Source organism: Populus trichocarpa, chromosome 19 (assembly GCF_000002775.5).
Source record: "Populus trichocarpa isolate Nisqually-1 chromosome 19, P.trichocarpa_v4.1, whole genome shotgun sequence".
Taxonomy (NCBI): Eukaryota; Viridiplantae; Streptophyta; class Magnoliopsida; order Malpighiales; family Salicaceae; genus Populus; species Populus trichocarpa.
In genome coordinates this window covers 10,838,951-10,859,004 of record NC_037303.2, presented here as the reverse complement: position 1 = coordinate 10,859,004, position 20,054 = coordinate 10,838,951, and the positions used below count along the sequence as shown (strand labels likewise).

General features: G+C 34.1%; 2 protein-coding genes across 4 annotated transcripts; both read right to left on the bottom strand.

The window, feature by feature from the left end:
• LOC18108406 (2-methylpropanoate--CoA ligase CCL4) lies at positions 1-10,486 on the bottom strand. Of its 2 annotated transcripts, none has more exons than XM_052449737.1 (2): positions 10,418-10,486; positions 1-2,313 (listed from the first exon to the last, which is right to left on the bottom strand). In XM_052449737.1, the coding sequence occupies exon 2, from the start codon at positions 2,296-2,298 to the stop codon at positions 349-351; it is 1,950 nt and encodes a 649-aa protein (XP_052305697.1). In that variant the 5' UTR covers positions 2,299-2,313; positions 10,418-10,486; the 3' UTR covers positions 1-348. The 2 variants fall into 2 exon arrangements, with proteins under 2 accessions (XP_052305697.1, XP_052305698.1); XM_052449738.1 differs by lacking the exon at positions 10,418-10,486 and adding an exon at positions 10,269-10,402 and having other exon boundaries at positions 1-2,164.
• LOC18108405 (2-methylpropanoate--CoA ligase CCL4) lies at positions 8,134-15,561 on the bottom strand. Of its 2 annotated transcripts, none has more exons than XM_052449740.1 (2): positions 14,236-15,561; positions 8,134-9,103 (listed from the first exon to the last, which is right to left on the bottom strand). In XM_052449740.1, exons 1-2 carry the CDS (start codon positions 15,532-15,534, stop codon positions 8,489-8,491), a joined length of 1,914 nt encoding a protein of 637 aa, XP_052305700.1. In that variant the 5' UTR covers positions 15,535-15,561; the 3' UTR covers positions 8,134-8,488. The 2 variants fall into 2 exon arrangements, with proteins under 2 accessions (XP_052305700.1, XP_052305699.1); XM_052449739.1 differs by having other exon boundaries at positions 8,134-8,663; positions 13,796-15,558.
• Between the last annotated feature and the right edge of the window lie 4,493 nt (positions 15,562-20,054).

Sequence of the window (20,054 nt, the reverse complement as noted above, 5' to 3'; positions counted from 1 at the left end):
TAGACACTAAAAACTTGACCAAATATATTAATTTCAAATGACAATTTATGTTGCAAGAGAATGGTGAAGATCAACAGGATTAACCTGTACCAATTAAGAACTTAAGCTAGTCGAAGACAATTACGAAACTGTTCTTTTCCTCGATATTTGGACAAAGGCTATTACATACTGCGTTACTTTCTCTTGATCGTGTCGTACGTGGTGATTGAAACAACTGACAAGTCCATCGGAGGAAAATGTACAATTTCACACACAAAACATATCGCCATTAATAGGACACCAATTTGGGGCAGATGGGAAGGCCCTTGCGCCAACTTCCTCTTAAGTTTCAAGAATTATTCATGAAGCTCAGAGGAATCGAGCATGAGTGTTGCACAAACGATGTGGCGGATGGAGCACTGTTCCTTTGCTCTTTTGAAAGATACTGATTTCAGAACCTCTTTTTCTGGCAAAATATGTGCTTTGACTGAAGTTGTACAGAGAGACGGGACGACAACGGGGAATGGGAACGCAAATGGAGGTGGAGATGGGAGTGGGGATAAGGATGTTTACGGCCTTGACGGGGTATGGGGTGGGAATAAAGGGTGTTTGAAGCCATCTAGGAGAAGTTAGAGGCAGATAAAAACCACTCCCGACCTGTCCGGTTGCCATTTTTACCTTCGAAGAATCCACGACCTTGGCATATTCTCTGAGCAAATACTTCTGAATCTTCCCAGTTGATGTCTTTGGAAGCTCATCTTTGAACACCACGATTTTTGGTACCATATAATGCGCCATCTTTTCCCTGCAATAATCAATTATATCTTTCTCACCAGGTTTGTGAGGCAAACCATGTTTCAAACTCACAAACGCGCACGGTGTCTCGCCCCAGAACTCATCAGGCCTAGCCACCACAGCTGCCTCGTTAACAGCAGGATGTGTATACAACACAGACTCGATCTCTACGCTGCTAATATTCTCTCCACCGCTAATGATCACGTCTTTGGACCTATCTTTGACCTCTAAATATCCATCTGAGTGCAGAACACCCACATCTCCCGTGTAAAACCAACCATCTTTCATGCACATCGACGTGCCTAATGGATCTTTAAAGTAACCTAACATTACGCTCCCACCTCTCAAAACAACTTCACCAAGTGATACCCCATCTCTTTCCACACTCTTTCCTGTATTGGGATCCACAACGCCCATCTCGGTGAAGCCAACAAACGGAACCCCTTGTCTTGACTTTAGTCTAGCTCTCTCACTTGCTGGAAATGTATTCCACTTTGGTTTCCACGCACACGAAGTGAACAGCCCTGCCGTTTCAGTTAAACCGTATCCATGACTCACCACAAAACCAAGTGATTCTGCCCGGAACAGCACGGCGGATGGAGGTGGAGCTCCCCCGGTTAAAATTTGCACTGGGTTTTGTAGGCGTTCCGCGTTGGGAGAGTTTGTTAGCATGTTTAGCACCACAGGTGCGCCACACATGTGAGTGACCCCGTGCCTTTTGATCAAGCTGTAGATCGTAGGGGCTTCCACTCTACGAAGACAGATGTTGGCCCCGCCAACAGCTGCCATACCCCATGGATAACTCCACCCATTGGCGTGAAATATCGGCAGGGTCCACAGATACACTGCTTGTTTTGGAAGGCTCCAATCAATCAAGGATCCAATGGTTATGGTGAAAGTTCCTCTGTGGGATTGTACCACACCTTTAGGAGCTGAGGTAGTACCTGATGTGTAGTTTAAAACCACCGGGTCCCACTCACTTTGTGGCTGGACCCACTTGAACTCAGGATCTCCTTTCTCCACCATGCTTTCGTAAGTACAAAAGTCTACGGCTAGTGATGGTGGTGGCGGTGCTTCTTCCTCCTCGTCCGTAATGAGGACGAGGGCAGGGCATGGAGTCTCAGGTGGAAACAAAGAGAGGGCTTCAAGAATAACACGAAGCGACAAATAATCAACGAAGACGAGCTTTGACTCACTGTGACGCAGGAGTATGGAAATGGTCCGAGCGTCAAGACGGGTGTTGATGTTGTTGAGGATGGCACCAGACATGGGCACGGCAAATTGAAGCTCATACATGGCAGGAACGTTAGGGGCCACAACGGAAACCACTTGACCTGGCTTGATGCCATTGGATGATAGCGAAGATGCAACCTTGAGACATCGACGGTAGGTTTGAGACCAGGTGTAAGTGGTGTTGTTGTAGATGATGGATGGGCAATCACCATAAACAGTGGCAGCTCTTTCCAGGAAGCCTATGGGTGTAAAGGGGCATGAGCTTGGTGGCATTGGCTTTAGTTCTTCCATCTTGGTCTTGGCTAGCTAGTAGTTTGTTAGAATGCTAGATAAATACTAGTCACTAAATAGAAGGTTAGCTCAGGGCTAGGGGATGGCTGTAACTAATAGAGGACAAGGGATATTATTGCAAACCGTCGACAATTTAAGGCAAGTGGTATGGCATTGCATTCAACGATGGAAAATTATAACCTACCGGATTCGTGTAGTGGTCCAGCAGGGGCCCGGTGGTGGTTGCTCTGAAATGAAGGAGAAGTAACAGGGAGACAAGAGAACCTGCAAGAAATTAAGGAGATTATCACTTGACATGAAGAAGAAAGTAATACGGAGACAGAGAACCTGCAAGAAATTAAGGAGATTAGCACGTGTATGGTTAGGATGTATTGGGAGACTTACGTGAAAGGCCGGAAGAGGCTCTTCCATCACTGGATGACATGTTGCAAGGATATTTTGTTTCCAGCAACGACGTCATTTATGCAACAGAAGTGGTCAACATACAAATCAACGCAGGATTTTACCCAGGGAGTTTTCTTCTTGAATTTGAAATTCAAATTCTAAGATTTAGTTAATAAATAGAAGGCGAGGATGAGAAGTATAGGCAGTAAATTGCTTTGAAGTAAATCACATTCATCTAACGAGGCCGGAGTTACTTCGTATCTGCCCAGAAATTTAGTTAGGATTTATTACCTCAAATTGTCCTCTTACAATTCTGTTCTTCAATTTTCTATTTCAGTTATTTCAGTTTTTTAATTTAGATTCCAAAAAATACAATCCAACAATTCTTTTTTTTTTAATTAGTTAATTCTCATTTTAAAACAACGATCTAGACGCATTACAATTTGTATCGGAGCCATATTTCTTGAATGGCCGAGGACACTAAAGTTTTATAATTGATAAAGACAGTAACTTGGATGAAACAACAGCAAGTGATAATCAACAGAATCAACAACAATTATTAAAGGATATGGTTCAACAATTTTTTTTTCCAATTGACTGTTATCCAAGATATTAATCCTATTAACAAAAGAATTATTTTTCTTCAATTATTCATTAATTAAGCACTGATCCTATTAGCCGGGGAATGAGTCTCTTCAATTCCCTATTAACTAGGGCATTAATCTTATTATCTAGGAAATTAGTTTCTTTTATCTCTCATTATCCAGGGCACTAATCTTATTAATTATAAAATTAATTTCTCCAATTTTTCATTAATTATGGCACTAATCCCATTAACAAGAAAATTAGTTTCTCCTATCTCTTATTAACTAGGACACTAATCCTATTAACTAGGAAATTAATTTTTCTAATTGTTTAACATTTTCCAAATAAAAATTAAGATAAGATTAAAGAAAATTGCAATTACAATTTAACTAATATTGTAGTTCAATTTAACTAATATTTTAGTTGTAAGGTGCCGAGCAGCCACCTAATGTTTGAGTGCATGTAGAATCAATATCTCATTTTTCATTGATCACCATAAAAATCAATTTCATTCTCCATATATATTTTAAGTTCTTAATTTAATCGAATTGAAAATTCTAAATTATCACCATATAAATGTCCATTTCTTTCTTCTTCTTTTTTGCAATTTGATCCTCAACCCCACATCAAATGTTTCAGTCATCATCATTAAACATACATATTATACTAAATTACATCAAACAATTCTCATCTCCATTAAACAAGCTCAAAAGAACCAAAAAAACTAAGAAAATACTAAAACACAAAATTAGACCAAAACGGTCTAATCATTTTAAGAAATGATTTTATTGTTTCTTAAATTGTTCTAATTGTTTCTCAAAATGGCAAGACTGTTTTGTTCTGGAAAATTTATCTCTTCTATCTCTCTCTAGCCGAATGCACGACCATGGAAATAATTTCTTACTTACCTGATCTTTATTCATGTTTATAAATAAGATTCTAATATAATATTCCAAATTAAATCAACAAATTTCTCAAATTTAAATTCCATAATCATACATAACATCATTCAAGCTCTCATTCATGGAATTATCCAAATCAAACACAATAAAAGCCATGTTTAACTTGAAATAACAAGGATTCAAAAGAGATTTAAGATGGAAATCAACCCTTTATCCTTCTCTTTCTTCCTTCTCTCACCAACCCTTGTTCTCACTCTTAAGTTTCTAGAACTCCCTAAATCACTCAAATACCTCTTTATGATCACTTACTAACTCTTTTAATCACCACAAGTTAGTCTTTCGTTGAGGATTTTATCAAGAAAAAAAGGAAGAAATCAAAGAACCCTAACCCTTCTTTTGTTCTTGCAAGATCATGGCATGAAAGAGAATTGAAGTTTATTTATAGTGTCATCCTCTTGTTAATTGCACCTTGACCCTCTCCTTTTTGTATTTATACATTGGCCCCTATTAGCCTTACTTATTATATTTTGTCCCCACAAATTTGTTTTTCCTCACAATTTAGTACTATGTTCACTCTTCATTTCATTAATTTCACTCTTTTTATCTTAATTAAGTGTTTTTTTTATTCAACCCATTTTATTATCTGGTTAAATTTTTCATATATTACTAACCCAAAAATATGCTAGCCGGGGGTTCACAAAGCAACTAGTCAACTCCAATCCCTATACTAATAATATTTTTCTGTAAAATATTTTATTTGATACAAAAACTTTCTTAAGAGACAGGTTTAAAGTTGTTCAAATTCTACTACTAGAATGGTTTGTAAAAAATATATTTACAGCAGCAGAGTTACTTAGAGAGACACACAAATATGAAGGTTTGGTTTCAAGGGCTTCTTGTGCTTTGAAATCGAATTGAGTACTTGAAGAAGACAGGCCACTTAAAAAGGCAAATAATTTGTTTATTATTTTTATTTCTACTTTCTATATTCTTAAGAACACTTTGTAGTAATCAAGATTGTAGTCCAATCAATTTGCTACGAGTTAGCCAAATACCCCACAAGATGCCGGTAGATAACATATAGATAGCCTTCCTCTGAAATTTTCCTTTACCCAGAAAATGCCACTATTATAAGGTTTGTTCTACAGTCCTCGGCATGCACCATGTAATTAGTCCTAGCCAATTAATGAATCGGTTCCATAATTTCCAAGATTCATAGCAGTGTACAAGAATATGATCCATGAATTCTGGCTATTTATTACACTAGGGATATGAAACCTGGTCTAGGTTTATAATATTTTTTCTGGCTAGAAAATCTAAAGTAGTGCAGATTAAACCATTCATTGCCAACCATGATATGTCAACGGTACTGTTTTCTAATAATTTTTTACATTGAATATATTGCAAATAACAATAATAATAATAATTTTTATTAATATATATCTTAAATACTTTTTAATATTTTTTACCACTTGTTATAAATAACTACCATTTATCTTTCTTATGTTCTTTATTTCAGCAGTTATTTGAGATAATTATTGGTACTAAGGGATTTTTCTTCTTAAAGTTTGCTTTAATTTTGTGTCAAAGTCGGCTTATATTTAGTAAGATAGCAAGAAGCAATTTAGATTATTATTAGCCCTTGTGCCCGCACTACCATAGGGCCAAATTATTATTTTTTGTACAAAAATTGGTGTTTAGAAGCCACAATCATGTTTTAAAACCAAAAAAAAATATACGACTTCGGTCATAGCTCTAATTAATTAGAATCAAATAAGTTGATTTTATTTCAATTAGATATAAAACAAAATAGGAAACAACAGTATATGGATCAAATTCAAAAAGAAAAGTGATTAGAATACCATGAGAGAAATATATTTTTAGAAAAAGAAATAAATGATGTATCTCAATTTACAACTTATTAAATATAGAAGAACAAAATGGGGTAGATAAAGGACATAAAAAAATTGGTTCTTATTAACCAGAGTTAGCATGACAAACATGTAACCTCAGTAATTAGGGTTGGGTCAACACGAGATATTCTGTTAAACCTGCAATCCAAATCATGAGATTGGAATAACTTGATAAAAAATAAAAAGAATTATAACTTTTCAAACCCTAAACCCTATCTGGGAAAAAGACATGAAACTCAATTTCCAACCAATTAAATGTTGACAGATTAATTTGGAAAAAGAATATCAATTACACAAAATGATAAAAAAAAAATGATAGTTAAAAGAATGAGAATCAAAATTGACATACAAAATAAAATTTATTTTTTATTGAAGGGTGAAATTGAAAAAAAAAATTAATTGGATAAAAGGACTGAAAAAATCAAAAGAATGAGGATCAAAATTGAAATAAAAAATTATAGATTGAAGGGTGAAATTACATATAAAAATTAATTCAATAAAAGGCCTAAAAAGTATAATAAAAAATGAGGACCAAATTAAAAACATATATATGGCAAATTGGGATGGAATGATGAAATTGAATATAAACAAAACTTCTATAAAAGAGCCAAGAATAAAAATTAGAATAAAAAAAAATAAGAACTAAAGTTGAAAAACCTATAACAAAGTAGACCAAATTATAATTTTTTAGAGAAGAGAGATAAAATAAAATAAAAGGAGAAAAAGGTCCACTAGCGACAAATTGAACCACCACCATCGACATGTGCCATTATACCAGGAAAAGAACGTGGTGATGCTTATAATGACACATTTTTAATTATTTATTTTAAAATCATTGTAAATTGAACAAAAAGCCCTTGCACTCCAATTTTAAATTTTTTGATTTTAAGAGAAATTTCCTCATTTCATTATGCTTTTTAATTTTTAATTATTTTTTATTTTTGATCAAATGCTAAATTGCTCCCCACTTGACACTGCAATAACGAAAAAACCATTGTGGAAACATAAAATTGCTCATTGATGCAAGTTTTAAATTTTTTGTTTTCAATGATTTTTTGATTGTTTTACAGTGCAATTAAGATAAAGAAAAATTTATTTGTTCCGGGCAATTTATTATGACAAATAGAGCATGTAAAAAGATATTAATACCTTTGATATCCAGTATTAAGTTTTTTAGGTGGGAAAATAAAAATATCATTTTCTAGCTTTCTTCCAACTTGTTCTTTTGGCTTCTTTTAATTAATGTAAAAGTATTATTTTCTAGCTTTCTTCCAACTTGTCCCAAGTTCTTAACATTTATCAAAAGTTTGATAACTACTTAAGCCAAAGATAATTGTGCATTGTTGCTTTTAATAACTGCAAAATTTAATATATATATATATATATATATATATATATATATATATATATATATATATATAATTGTGCATTGTTGCTTTTAGTAACCGTAAAATTTAATGTGTATATATATATATATACACACACACATTAAAATATATAACATATTTTAATGTTATATATTTTAATGTATATATATATATATATATTAAATTTTACGGTTACTGAAACCAACAATACACAATTATCTTTCGCTTAAGTAGTTATCAAACCTTTGATAAATATTAAGAACTTGGGACAAGTTGGAAGAAAGCTAGAAAATGATATATATATATATATATAACTGTGTTATTGGACCTACTAAAGTGTGAAGTGTGAGTAGCAACATAATCTACTCAATCCGAGTTCAAACTTTGAAAAATTGATTTTTTTGGTTTGATGGCCACATTAGTATACTTTTAACCTTCTAAATTGAAAATATTCTTTAATATTGAATTTAGCGATAGAGATCGATAACTTAATATTCTTCAAGAAGATAGAGATCAATTTAGAGATCAAAAGAGTGTTTTTGGTTCACTCACTTAAATTTATAGGGTGCTTGATCTTCAGACCACTAGCTAACTTTGTATATTTTGGACCAGATGCTAGCTACAATCATTTGAATATTTTGGTTTAATGCAAAGTCATGCATGCCTTCTGCTTTAGTTAACGTAGACAATAAATACTTGACCAAATTTATTAATTTCAAAATGACAATTTATGTTACAAGAGAATGGTGAAGATGAACAGGATTAACTTGTACCAATTAAGAAACTGTACTTTTCCTCGCTATTTGGACAAAGGCTATTACATACTGCGCGCGTTACCATATCTTGATCGTGTCGTACGTGGTGATTGAAAGAGACATGATAGCTGTTTCGGTATGGAATAACTGACAAGTCCATCGGAGGAAAATGTAGGATTTCACACAAAAGACATATCGCAATTTATAGGACAGTACCAATTTGGAGCAGATGGGAAGGCAGTTGCGCCAACTTCCTCTTAGGTTTCAAGAATTATTCTTGAAGCTCAGAGGAATCGAGCATGAGTGTTGCCCAAACGATGTGGCTGATGGAGCACTGTTCCTTGGTTCTTTTGAAAGATACTGAATATTTCAGAACCTCTTTTTTTGGCAAAAAATATGCTTTGACTGAAGTTGTACAGAGAGACGGGACGACAACGGGGAATGGGAACGCAAATGGAGGTGGAGATGGGAGTGGGAATAAAGGGTGTTTGAAGCCATCGAGGAGAACGTAGAGGCAGATAAAAACCACTCCCGACCTGTCCGGTTGCCATTTTTACCTTCGAAGAATCCACGACCTTGGCATATTCTCTGAGCAAATACTTCTGAATCTTCCCAGTTGATGTCTTTGGAAGCTCATCTTTGAACACCACGATTTTTGGTACCATATAATGCGCCATCTTTTCCCTGCAATAATCAATTATATCTTTCTCACCAGGTTTGTGAGGCAAACCATTTTTCAAACTCACAAACGCGCACGGTGTCTCGCCCCAGAACTCATCAGGCCTAGCCACCACAGCTGCCTCGTTAACAGCAGGATGTGTATACAACACAGACTCGATCTCTACGCTGCTAATATTCTCTCCACCGCTAATGATCACGTCTTTGGACCTATCTTTGACCTCTAAATATCCATCTGAGTGCACAACACCCACATCGCCCGTGTAGAACCAACCATCTTTCATGCACATCGACGTGCCTAATGGATCTTTAAAGTAACCTAACATTACGCTCCCACCTCTCAAAACAACTTCACCAAGTGATACCCCATCTCTTTCCACACTCTTTCCTGTATTGGGATCCACAACGCCCATCTCGGTGAAGCCAACAATCGGAACTCCTTGTCTTGACTTTAGTATTGCTCTCTCACTTGCTGGAAATGTATTCCACTTTGGTTTCCACGCACACGAAGTGACCAGCCCTGCTGTTTCAGTTAAACCGTATCCATGACTCACCACAAAACCAAGTGACTCTGCCCGGAACAGCACGGCGGATGGAGGTGGAGCTCCCGCGGTTAAAATTTGCACTGGGTTTTGTAGGCGTTCCGCGTTGGGAGAGTTTGTTAGCATGTTTAGCACCACAGGTGCGCCACACATGTGAGTGACCCCGTGCCTTTTGATCAAGCTGTAGATCGTAGGGGCTTCCACTCTACGAAGACAGATGTTGGTCCCGCCAACAGCTGCCATACCCCATGGATAACTCCACCCATTGGCGTGAAATATCGGCAGGGTCCACAGATACACTGCTTGTTTTGGTAGGCTCCAATCAATCAAGGATCCAATGGTTATGGTGAAAGTTCCTCTGTGGGATTGTACCACACCTTTAGGAGCTGAGGTAGTACCAGATGTGTAGTTTAAAACCACCGGGTCCCACTCACTTTGTGGCTGGACCCACTTGAACTCAGGATCTCCTTTCTCCACCATGCTTTCGTAAGTACAAAAGTCTTCGGAAAGTGATGGTGGTGGCGGTACTTCTTCCTCATCATCCGTAATGAGGACGAGGGCAGGGCATGGAGTCTCAGGTGGAAACAAAGAGAGGGCTTCAAGAATAACACGAAGCGACAAATAATCAACGAAGACGAGCTTTGACTCACTGTGACGCAGGAGTATGGAAATGGTCCGAGCGTCAAGACGGGTGTTGATGTTGTTGAGGATGGCACCAGACATGGGCACGGCAAATTGAAGCTCATACATGGCAGGAACGTTAGGGGCCACAACGGAAACCACTTGACCTGGCTTGATGACATTGGATGATAGCGAAGATGCAACCTTGAGACATCGACGGTAGGTTTGAGACCACGTGTAAGTGGTGCTGTTGTAGATGACGGATGGGCAATCACCATAAACAGTGGCAGCTCTTTCCAGGAAGCCTATGGGTGTAAAGGGGCATGAGCTTGGTGGCATTGGCTTTAGTTCTTCCATCTTGCTCTTCGCTACCTGGTAGTTTGTTAGAATGCTAGATAAATAACAGTCACTAAATAGAAGGTTAGCTCAGGGCTAGGGGATGGCTGTAACTAATAGAGGAGAAGGGATATTATTGCAAACCGTCGACAATTTAAGTCAAGTGGTATGGCATTGCATTCAACGATGGAAAATTATAACTTACCCGATTCGTGTAGTGGTCGAGCAGGGGCCCGGTGGTGGTTGCTCTGAAATGAAGAAGTAACAGGGACACAAGAGAACCTGCAAGAAATTAAGGAGATTAGCACGTGTATGGTTGAGATGTATCGGGAAACTTACGTGGTAGGCTGGAAGAGGCTCTCCGATCACTAGTTGACACGTGACAAGGACATTTTGTTTCCAACTATGATGTCATTTATATAAGAAAAGTCATCAACATACAAATCAACACAAGACTCTACCCAGGCAGTTTTCTTCTTGAATTTCAAATTCAAATTCTAAGATTTAGTTAATAAATAGAAGGGGAGGATGAGCAGGAGATGCAAGAAATTACTTTGAAGGAAATCACATTCATCTAAGGAGGCTCGGGTCACCTTGAATCTGTTAGAAATTTAGTTAACATTTATTACCTCAATTGTCCACTTACAATCCTGTTCTTCAATTTTCTATTTCAATTATTTCAGTTTTTTAATTTAGATTCCAAAAAAGACACTTCAACAATTCTTTTTTTGATTAGTTAATTCTCATTTTAAAACAACGATCCAGAACCATTACAATTTGTATTAGAGCCATATTTCTTGAATGGCCGAGAGCACTAAGTTTCACAATTAATAAAAATGGTAACAAGGATAAAATAACAGGAAGAGACGCAATAGCAGAACTAGCAGAATCAACAACAATTATTAGAGGATATAATTCAACAATTATTTTTAGTAATTACTAGCAATTATATATATATATATATATAAAAGAAAACAATAGTGCATGGATCAAATTAAAAAAAAAAAAGTGATTAAGATACCATGGTAAAAATATATTCTTAGAAAAAAGAAAAAATAATGTATCTCAATTTACAACTCATTAAATATAGAAGAATAAATTAAGGTAAATATAGGACATAAAAAAAATTGGTTTTTATTTACCCGAATTAACATGACAAACCTGTAACCTCAATAATTAGAGTCGAGCCAACACGAGATATTCTGTCAAACTTGAGATCCAGATCATGAGATTAGAATAACTTAATAAAAAAATAAAGATAATTATAACTTTTCAAACCCTTAACCCTGGACATTAGATTGGAAATACCCTATCTAGAAAAAAAATATGAAACTCAATTCCCAACCAATTAAATGTTGAAGGATTAACTTGGAAAAAGAATATCAATTACACAAAAGGATTCAAAATAAAAAAAAATGATAGTTAAAAGAATGAGGGTCAAATTGACATACAAAATAAATTTTATTTTTGATTGAAGTGTGAAATTGAAAAAAAAATTGAATAAAAAGACTAAGAAAATCAAAAGAATGAGGATCAAAATTGAAATAAAAAAATTGTATATGGAAGGGTGAATATAAAAATTAATTCAATAAAAGGCCTAAAAATTTTAATCAAAAGAATGAGCATCAAATTAAAATATATATATATATATAGCAAATTGGGATGGAAGGATGAAATTGAAAATAAACAAAACTTCTATAAAACTGTCAAAAGTAAAAATTTGAATAAAAAAAATAAGAACGAAAGTTGAAAAACCTACAACAAAGAAGACCAAATTATAATTTTTTAGGGAGGAGAAACATAAAAAAGAATCAACTAGCGACAAATCAAACCATCACCATCAACACGTGTCATTCTACCAGGAAAAGGATGTGGTGACACTTACAATAACACAACAGAACATCATTTTTAGACGTGGAGGAGCGCCTCTCACACGTTAGAGAGTGAGCTTCACGCGCCTCACCTTTTTTGTTTTTTTTATGTATAGTTAAATATCAAATTACCCCTAAGATGACTTAATAATAACAAAAATAAATCATTGTAAAAAGAAAAAAAAGCCCCTTGATTCCAATTTTAATTTTTTTTTACTTTTAAGGGAAATTTCCACATTTCATTATGCTTTTAATTTTTTTATTATTTTTTTTATATATTTGATCAAATATCAAATTGATCCTCATCTGACATTATAATAACAAAAAAATCATTGTGGAAACACAAAAATACCCATTGATACCAATTTTAATTTTTTTTTATTTCCAATGATATTTTGATTGTTTCACCGTATAATTAAAATGAAAAAAAATTTATTTATTTTTAATCAATTTAATAATAACAAATATACCAAGTGAAAAGTTATCAATGCTTTTAGTATCTGGTGTTAAATTTTGTAGATGAAAAGATAAAATTGTGAACAATGTTTTTGAGTCTTGAGCTACGGTATTCTTCTTTTAATTAATATAAAAGTATCATTTTCTCGCTTTCTTCCAACTTGTCCATTTAGCTTCTTTTAATTAATATGAAAGTGTCATTTTCTCGCTTTCTTCCAACTTGTCCCAAGTTCTTAACATTTATCAAGGGTTTGATAACTACTTAAGCCAAAGATAATTGTGCATTGTTGCTTTCGGTAAATGCAAAATTCAACTGTGTCTACTCAATCCGAGTTCAAACTTTGAAAAATTGATTGTTTTGGTTTGACGGCCAAATAAGTATACTTGGTTCTTTTAACCTTCATTTAGATTTATAGGGTGCTCGATCTTCAGACCACTAGCTAACTTTGTATTTATTGGAGCAGGTGTTACCCACAATCAATTCAATATTTTGGTTTAATGCAAAGTCATGCGCATGACTTCTGCTTTAATTAACGTAGACGCTAAAAACTTGACCAAATTTATTAATTTCAAATGACAATTTATGTTGCAAGAGAATGGTGAAGATCAACAGGATTAACTTGGACCAATTAAGAACTTAAGCTAGTCGAAGACAAATACGAAACTGTTCTTGATCGTGTGTGGACAAAGGCTATTACATACAGCGTTACCATCTCTAGATCGTGTCGTACGTGGTGATTGAAAGAGACATGATAGCTGTTTCGGTATGGAATAACTGACAAGTCCGTCGGAGGAAAATGTACGATTTCACACAAAAGACATAGCGCAATTTATAGGACAGTACCAATTTGGAGCAGATGGGAAGGCCGTTGCGCCAACTTCCTCTTAAGTTTCAAGAATTATTCTTGAAGCTCAGAGGAATCGAGCATGAGTGTTGCCCAAACGATGTGGCTGATGGAGCACTGTTCCTTGGTTCTTTTGAAAGATACTGAATATTTCAGAACCTCTTGTTTTGGCTAAAAATGTGCTTTGACTGAAGTTGTACAGAGAGACGGGACGACAACGGGGAATGGGAACGCAAATGGAGGTGGAGATGGGAGCGGGAATAAAGGGTGTTTGAAGCCATCGAGGAGAACGTAGAGGCAGATAAAAACCACTCCCGACCTGTCCGGTTGCCATTTTTACCTTCGAAGAATCCACGACCTTGGCATATTCTCTGAGCAAATACTTCTGAATCTTCCCAGTTGATGTCTTTGGAAGCTCATCTTTGAACACCACGATTTTTGGTACCATATAATGCGCCATCTTTTCCCTGCAATAATCAATTATATCTTTCTCACCAGGTTTGTGAGGCAAACCATTTTTCAAACTCACAAACGCGCACGGTGTCTCGCCCCAAAACTCATCAGGCCTAGCCACCACAGCTGCCTCGTTAACAGCAGGATGTGTATACAACACAGACTCGATCTCTACGCTGCTAATATTCTCTCCACCACTAATGATCACGTCTTTGGACCTATCTTTGACCTCTAAATATCCATCTGAGTGCACAACACCCACGTCGCCCGTGTAAAACCAACCATCTTTCATGCACATCGACGTGCCTAATGGATCTTTAAAGTAACCTAACATTACACTCCCACCTCTCAAAACAACTTCACCAAGTGATACCCCATCTCTTTCCACACTCTTTCCTGTATTGGGATCCACAACGCCCATCTCGGTGAAGCCAACAATCGGAACTCCTTGTCTTGACTTTAGTATTGCTCTCTCACTTGCTGGAAATGTATTCCACTTTGGTTTCCACGCACACGAAGTGACCAGCCCTGCTGTTTCAGTTAAACCGTATCCATGACTCACCACAAAACCAAGTGACTCTGCCCGGAACAGCACGGCGGATGGAGGTGGAGCTCCCCCGGTTAAAATTTGCACTGGGTTTTGTAGGCGTTCCGCGTTGGGAGAGTTTGTTAGCATGTTTAGCACCACAGGTGCGCCACACATGTGAGTGACCCCGTGCCTTTTGATCAAGCTGTAGATCGTAGGGGCTTCCACTCTACGAAGACAGATGTTGGTCCCGCCAAGAGCTGCCATACCCCATGCATAACTCCACCCATTGGCGTGAAATATAGGCAGGGTCCACAGATACACTGCTTGTTTTGGTAGGCTCCAATCAATCAAGGATCCAATGGTTATGATGAAAGTTGCTCTGTGGGTTTGTACCACACCTTTAGGAGCTGAGGTAGTACCAGATGTGTAGTTTAAAACCACCGGGTCCCACTCACTTTGTGGCTGGACCCACTTGAACTCAGGATCTCCTTTCTCCACCATGCTTTCATAAGTACAAAAGTCTACGGATAGTGATGGTGGTGGCGGTGCTTCTTCCTCCTCGTCCGTAATGAGGACGAGGGCAGGGCATGGAGTCTCAGGTGGAAACAAAGAGAGGGCTTCAAGAATAACATCAAGGGACAAATAATCAACGAAGACGAGCTTTGACTCACTGTGACGCAGGAGTATGGAAATGGTCCGAGCGTCAAGACGGGTGTTGATGTTGTTGAGGATGGCACCAGACATGGGCACGGCAAATTGAAGCTCATACATGGCAGGAACGTTAGGGGCCACAACGGAAACCACTTGACCTGGCTTGATGCCATTGGATGATAGCGAAGATGCAACCTTGAGACATCGACGGTAGGTTTGAGACCACGTGTAAGTGGTGGTGTTGTAGATGACGGATGGGCAATCACCATAAACAGTGGCAGCTCTTTCCAGGAAGCCTATCGGTGTAAAGGGGCATGAGCTTGGTGGCATTGGCTTTAGTTCTTCCATCTTGCTCTTCGCTACCTAGTAGTTTGTTAGAATGCTAGATAAATAACAATGAGTTGTTAGCTGAAAAATAATTTTTTTTATTAGAAAGTTATTCTTAGAAAAGTGAATTTAGAAAAAGTGATTTATTTCTTTGATATTTGATAATGTAATAAAAAATAAGTTAAAAAACATATTCATGTATTTGGTTATGTCATAAAAAATAAGCTGGAAAATAACTTATTAATATTTTATTTTTTTTAAATTTATTAAAATAATAAGAAACAAATCTTACAAATCAAAAGGTTAAATGGGAATGAAATTGAAAAAAAAAATTTCATAAATTATCTCAAATAAAATAAATAATAATCAAAATAATAGAGATCGAATCTAAAAAATAAAAAAATTAAAAGATGAAGAAATTAAAATAATAATAATTAACATTTCATAAATTATTTCAAATAAAATAAGTAATAATCAAAAGAATGAAGACCAAATTTGATAGATAAAAAATTTCAATTAAAAATTGATAAGGGAAAAAGCAAATAACAATTATAAAAATAAGGACCAAAATTAATATAAAAATTAAATTCTAAGGGATGAAATTGAAAAAAAATTATTCAAAACAAAATATATATAACAATCAATAGTTTGAAGACCAAATTTGATATAATCAACAAATAATATGATATTTCTAAATTTTTGACAACTTTCAAAAAGTATTTTCCGTCCAAAATTAAAGGAAAACACTTTTCTAGAAAACAAGTCAAATTTTTCTTTGCCTGGAAAGTGTTTTTCGTTAACCAACTTTTTTAATAATAAATAAGTATAAGAAAATTTAGAAAATAAATTTTTAAAAATCAGTTTTTAAAAAACAAAGATAGCCTAAATAGAAGGTTAGGTTTGTACGTTTTATCCCGATTTTAACTTTAAAAAAAAAAATAGCAGGTTAGCTCAGGGCTAGGGGATGGCTGTAATTAATAGAGGAGAAGGGATATTATTGCAAACCGTTGACAATTTAAAGCAACCCGATTAGTCAGAACGGAAATTGTTTTCATAACAACTATCCCTGTATATCATGATATTTTGTATAGTACAGGGCAATATATATATATATATATATATATTCAAATCTCCCTTCCGGAGAAAGAAAAGGATATCACTACTAATCCATCCATTTGTTACATCGAAGTTTATTATTTTTATTTTCAGTTTCTTAAAAACTATTTTCAAAATTCTTACTAGTCATGTTAAGTTTTGGTTTTTTTAAAAAGTTTTGAAAAATAGCAATCTACAATCAATAATAAACAACGTAATCCATATAAATGATTAATTAAATACATAAAAGCAAATAATTCATATATGTATTGATAGTCACATAAAATTGAAAAGAATTATTTAAATAAAAAATGGTTCATTAATGTTAGCTAGGTGAAAAGTTATTAGTAGTTATTATATATATATTCACTGGAATCATCTTGGTGGTCCTTCCATCACTAGGTAGCATGGGTGGTTAACAAACCTCTAGTTTGGTGTCAACAACCTTTTTTTTTCTTAAAATTTTCAAAGTAGCCTTTCAATTTCTTTTCTTTTAAATTTGACATTTGCTATTTTGATTACTATTTATTTTATTTGAGATAATTTATAATATTTTTTTTTAATTTCACCTCTTTCAAATTTTTACCTTTCAAATTTGGTCCTTATTCTTTTTATTACTATTTATATTATTTGAAATTAAAATTTATTTTTCTTATAATTTCACCCTTATAAGTTTTTTTTCATATCAAATTTGATCAACATTCTTTTTATTAATATCTTTTACCTTGGCATTTTTTTAATTGATATATTTTTCCAGTTAAGTTCTTCAACATTGAGTTGGTTGGAAATTGAGTTTCTTATTGATCTCGGATCTAGGATTTCATGGATTGCGAGTTTGAGAGATTAATCCGGATTTATGAGGTTCGCCTGGACTTGCTTTTTTTTTTATTATTATTATTTAAGCTCATGTTTTTCAGTTTCATTCTTCAATGTTTATTTAATTAGAGATTAGACTCGGTTTTTTTTTTATTTGCTTTCTATAGGATTTTTTACTAATTTTAAAAATGACACAAGTTATCTCGGGTCTTTTTATTTATTGTTCTCTATTAAATTTAGCTTTCTTAAAATAAATTTATTTTTTAGTTAAATTAAATTAATTGATTGAATATAAGCATGTGATATTTACTTCAAGATATTTTGTTTAGTTTGATTTCCGAGTAATTGCTTTGATAGTGCATGTGGTCTCTTTCAGTGTCGTTATGGAACCTTTCATAGTGGTGTTAAAACCATCTTAGTGAGTTTTTTCTGATGGTAGAATTGTATCCATTGTGGAGTAATGGTAAGTCTCCAACGAGTTTTTTTTCTAGTCTTGAATATGATATTGACAAGTTATTTTTAATAGTTAATTATTGTTATATTTTTTTTATTTGATTTATTGATGTCAATGTTTTTTTTTATATTATTAAATTAATCAAGTTTATCCAACCCAAACAATTTAATAATCCAATCTTAGTTTTTCTTTTATTTTAAGAAAGATATTTACATTGTCTGAATATATAATTTTTTTTATGTTAAGAAAAAATTAATTGCAACCTAATACTGACCAAATGTAGTTAGAACTAGTTACATAACCCGCGCGATACTGCAGGTCAATTTATTTTGCATAAAAAATATCAAAAAAAGCTAAGATATAAAAGTATTAGGTATTTTTGCAAAACTATACCCAAGAATCATGGGTGTGGTTGCAGCGCGTGACCCAAAAGTAATATTTATAATATTAATAATAACATTATACTTGCATGACCCAAGTGTAAGTGGGTCTGGCTGCAATACCAGACATAATAGTCTTGGATGTGGGTATGGCTGCAAGGTCGTGTCATAAAAGTGTGATAATTAAATAGATTAATTAAAAAGAAAAAAAGAAAGAAAAAAAAACCAAAAGGAAGAAAAAAACTAATGAAGAAAAAGAAAAAAAATCTGAATTAATTGGGTTAACCCTTCAAATCAGGTTAACCCGTCAAACATTGAATTCGTGTCGTGAAAATTTGATAACTAAATAGAAAAAACAAATTTGACGGGTTAACACAGAATTAACTGGGCTAACCCGTCAAACCAGGTTACCTGTCAAACCCGGGATCCGTGTCATGAAAGTTTGATAACTAAATAGAAAAAAATTGAACATTAACAAACTAAATTAAACAAAAAAAATTAATTAAAAAGAAAAAAAAACAAATAAAAAGGCTTCAGCCTTTTCACTGTGGACTGCACTGTGCAGTCCACAGTTAAAGGCATAAAAACAGCAAAAAAGCAAAAAGAAAAAAAAAGAAAAACTAAAGGCATTAGTCGATAACTAAATAGAAAAAAATTTAATATTGATGAACTAAATTAAATAAAAAAATATTAAATAAAAATAAAAAAGAAAAAAAAACTTATAAGAAGAAAAAAAATAATGAAGAAAAAGAAAAAAAATCTAAATTAACTAGGTTAACCCATCAAACCTAAGATCCGTGTCATGAAAGTATGATAACTAAATAGAAAAAAAATTAATATCAACAAACTAAATAAAAAAAAATTAATTAAAAAAAAAAAGAAGGCATCAGCCTTTTCACCGTGGATTGCACTGTGCAGTCCACAATGAAAGGCATAAAAATAAAAATAAAAAAAGCAAAAAAAAAAACTAAAGGTATCAACCTTTTTACTGTGGACTGCATATAATATTAAAAGATGAAATCGGAAGAACAAAACTAATGAGAAAAAAGAAAAAAATCTGAATCAACTGGGTTAACCCGCAAAATCAGGTTAACTCGTCAATCCTGGTATTCGTGTCATGAAAGTGTGATAACTAAATAGAAAAAAGATTTAATATTAATGAAATAAATTAAAAAAAAAGATTAATTAAAAAGGAAAAAGCAAAGAGAAAAAAAACCTACATGAAGAAAAAAACTAATGAAGAAAAAGAAAAAAATCTGAATCAACTGGTTTAACCCGTCAAACCTGGGATCCATGTCATGAAAGTCTGATAATTAAACAAAAAATTTAATATTAAGAAACTAAATAAAAATAATAATTAAAAAAGAAAAAGAAACAAAAAAAACAAAAAAAAAACTAAAGGCATCAACTTTTTCACTGTGGACTACACTGTGCAGTCCACAGTAAAAGGCTTAAAAAGGAAAAGAGAAAAAAAAAACAAATGCACACACGACGGGTTAAATTTTTTTTCTTGTATAAAAAATGTCAAAAAATGCTAAGATCTAAGAGTGTTAGGTCTTTTTGTAAAAATATGCCAAAGAGCATATGGTCTAGCTACAATGCTTGACCCAAGAGTAATATTTATAATATTAATAATAATATTAAACTTACATGACTCAAGTTTAAGTGAGTTTGACTGCAACACCGGACTCAAGAGCCTTGGATGTGGATCTAAAAGTGTGATAATTAAATAGATTAATTAAAAAGAAAAAAAAATCAACAGGAAGAAAAAAACTAATGAAGAAAAAGAAAAAAAT

What these genes read in the sequence shown, in the direction of transcription:
- LOC18108405 (XM_052449740.1), bottom strand. Translation starts at nt 15,534, where the DNA reads ATGGAAGAACTAAAGCCAATGCCACCAAGCTCATGCCCCTTTACACCG. An exon ending in ACTCAGATGGATATTTAGAG is followed by an intron (nt 9,104 to 14,235) that starts GTCAAAGATAGG and finishes GGATATTTAGAG; the next exon opens with GTCAAAGATAGGTCCAAAGA.
- LOC18108406 (XM_052449737.1), bottom strand. Translation starts at nt 2,298, where the DNA reads ATGGAAGAACTAAAGCCAATGCCACCAAGCTCATGCCCCTTTACACCC.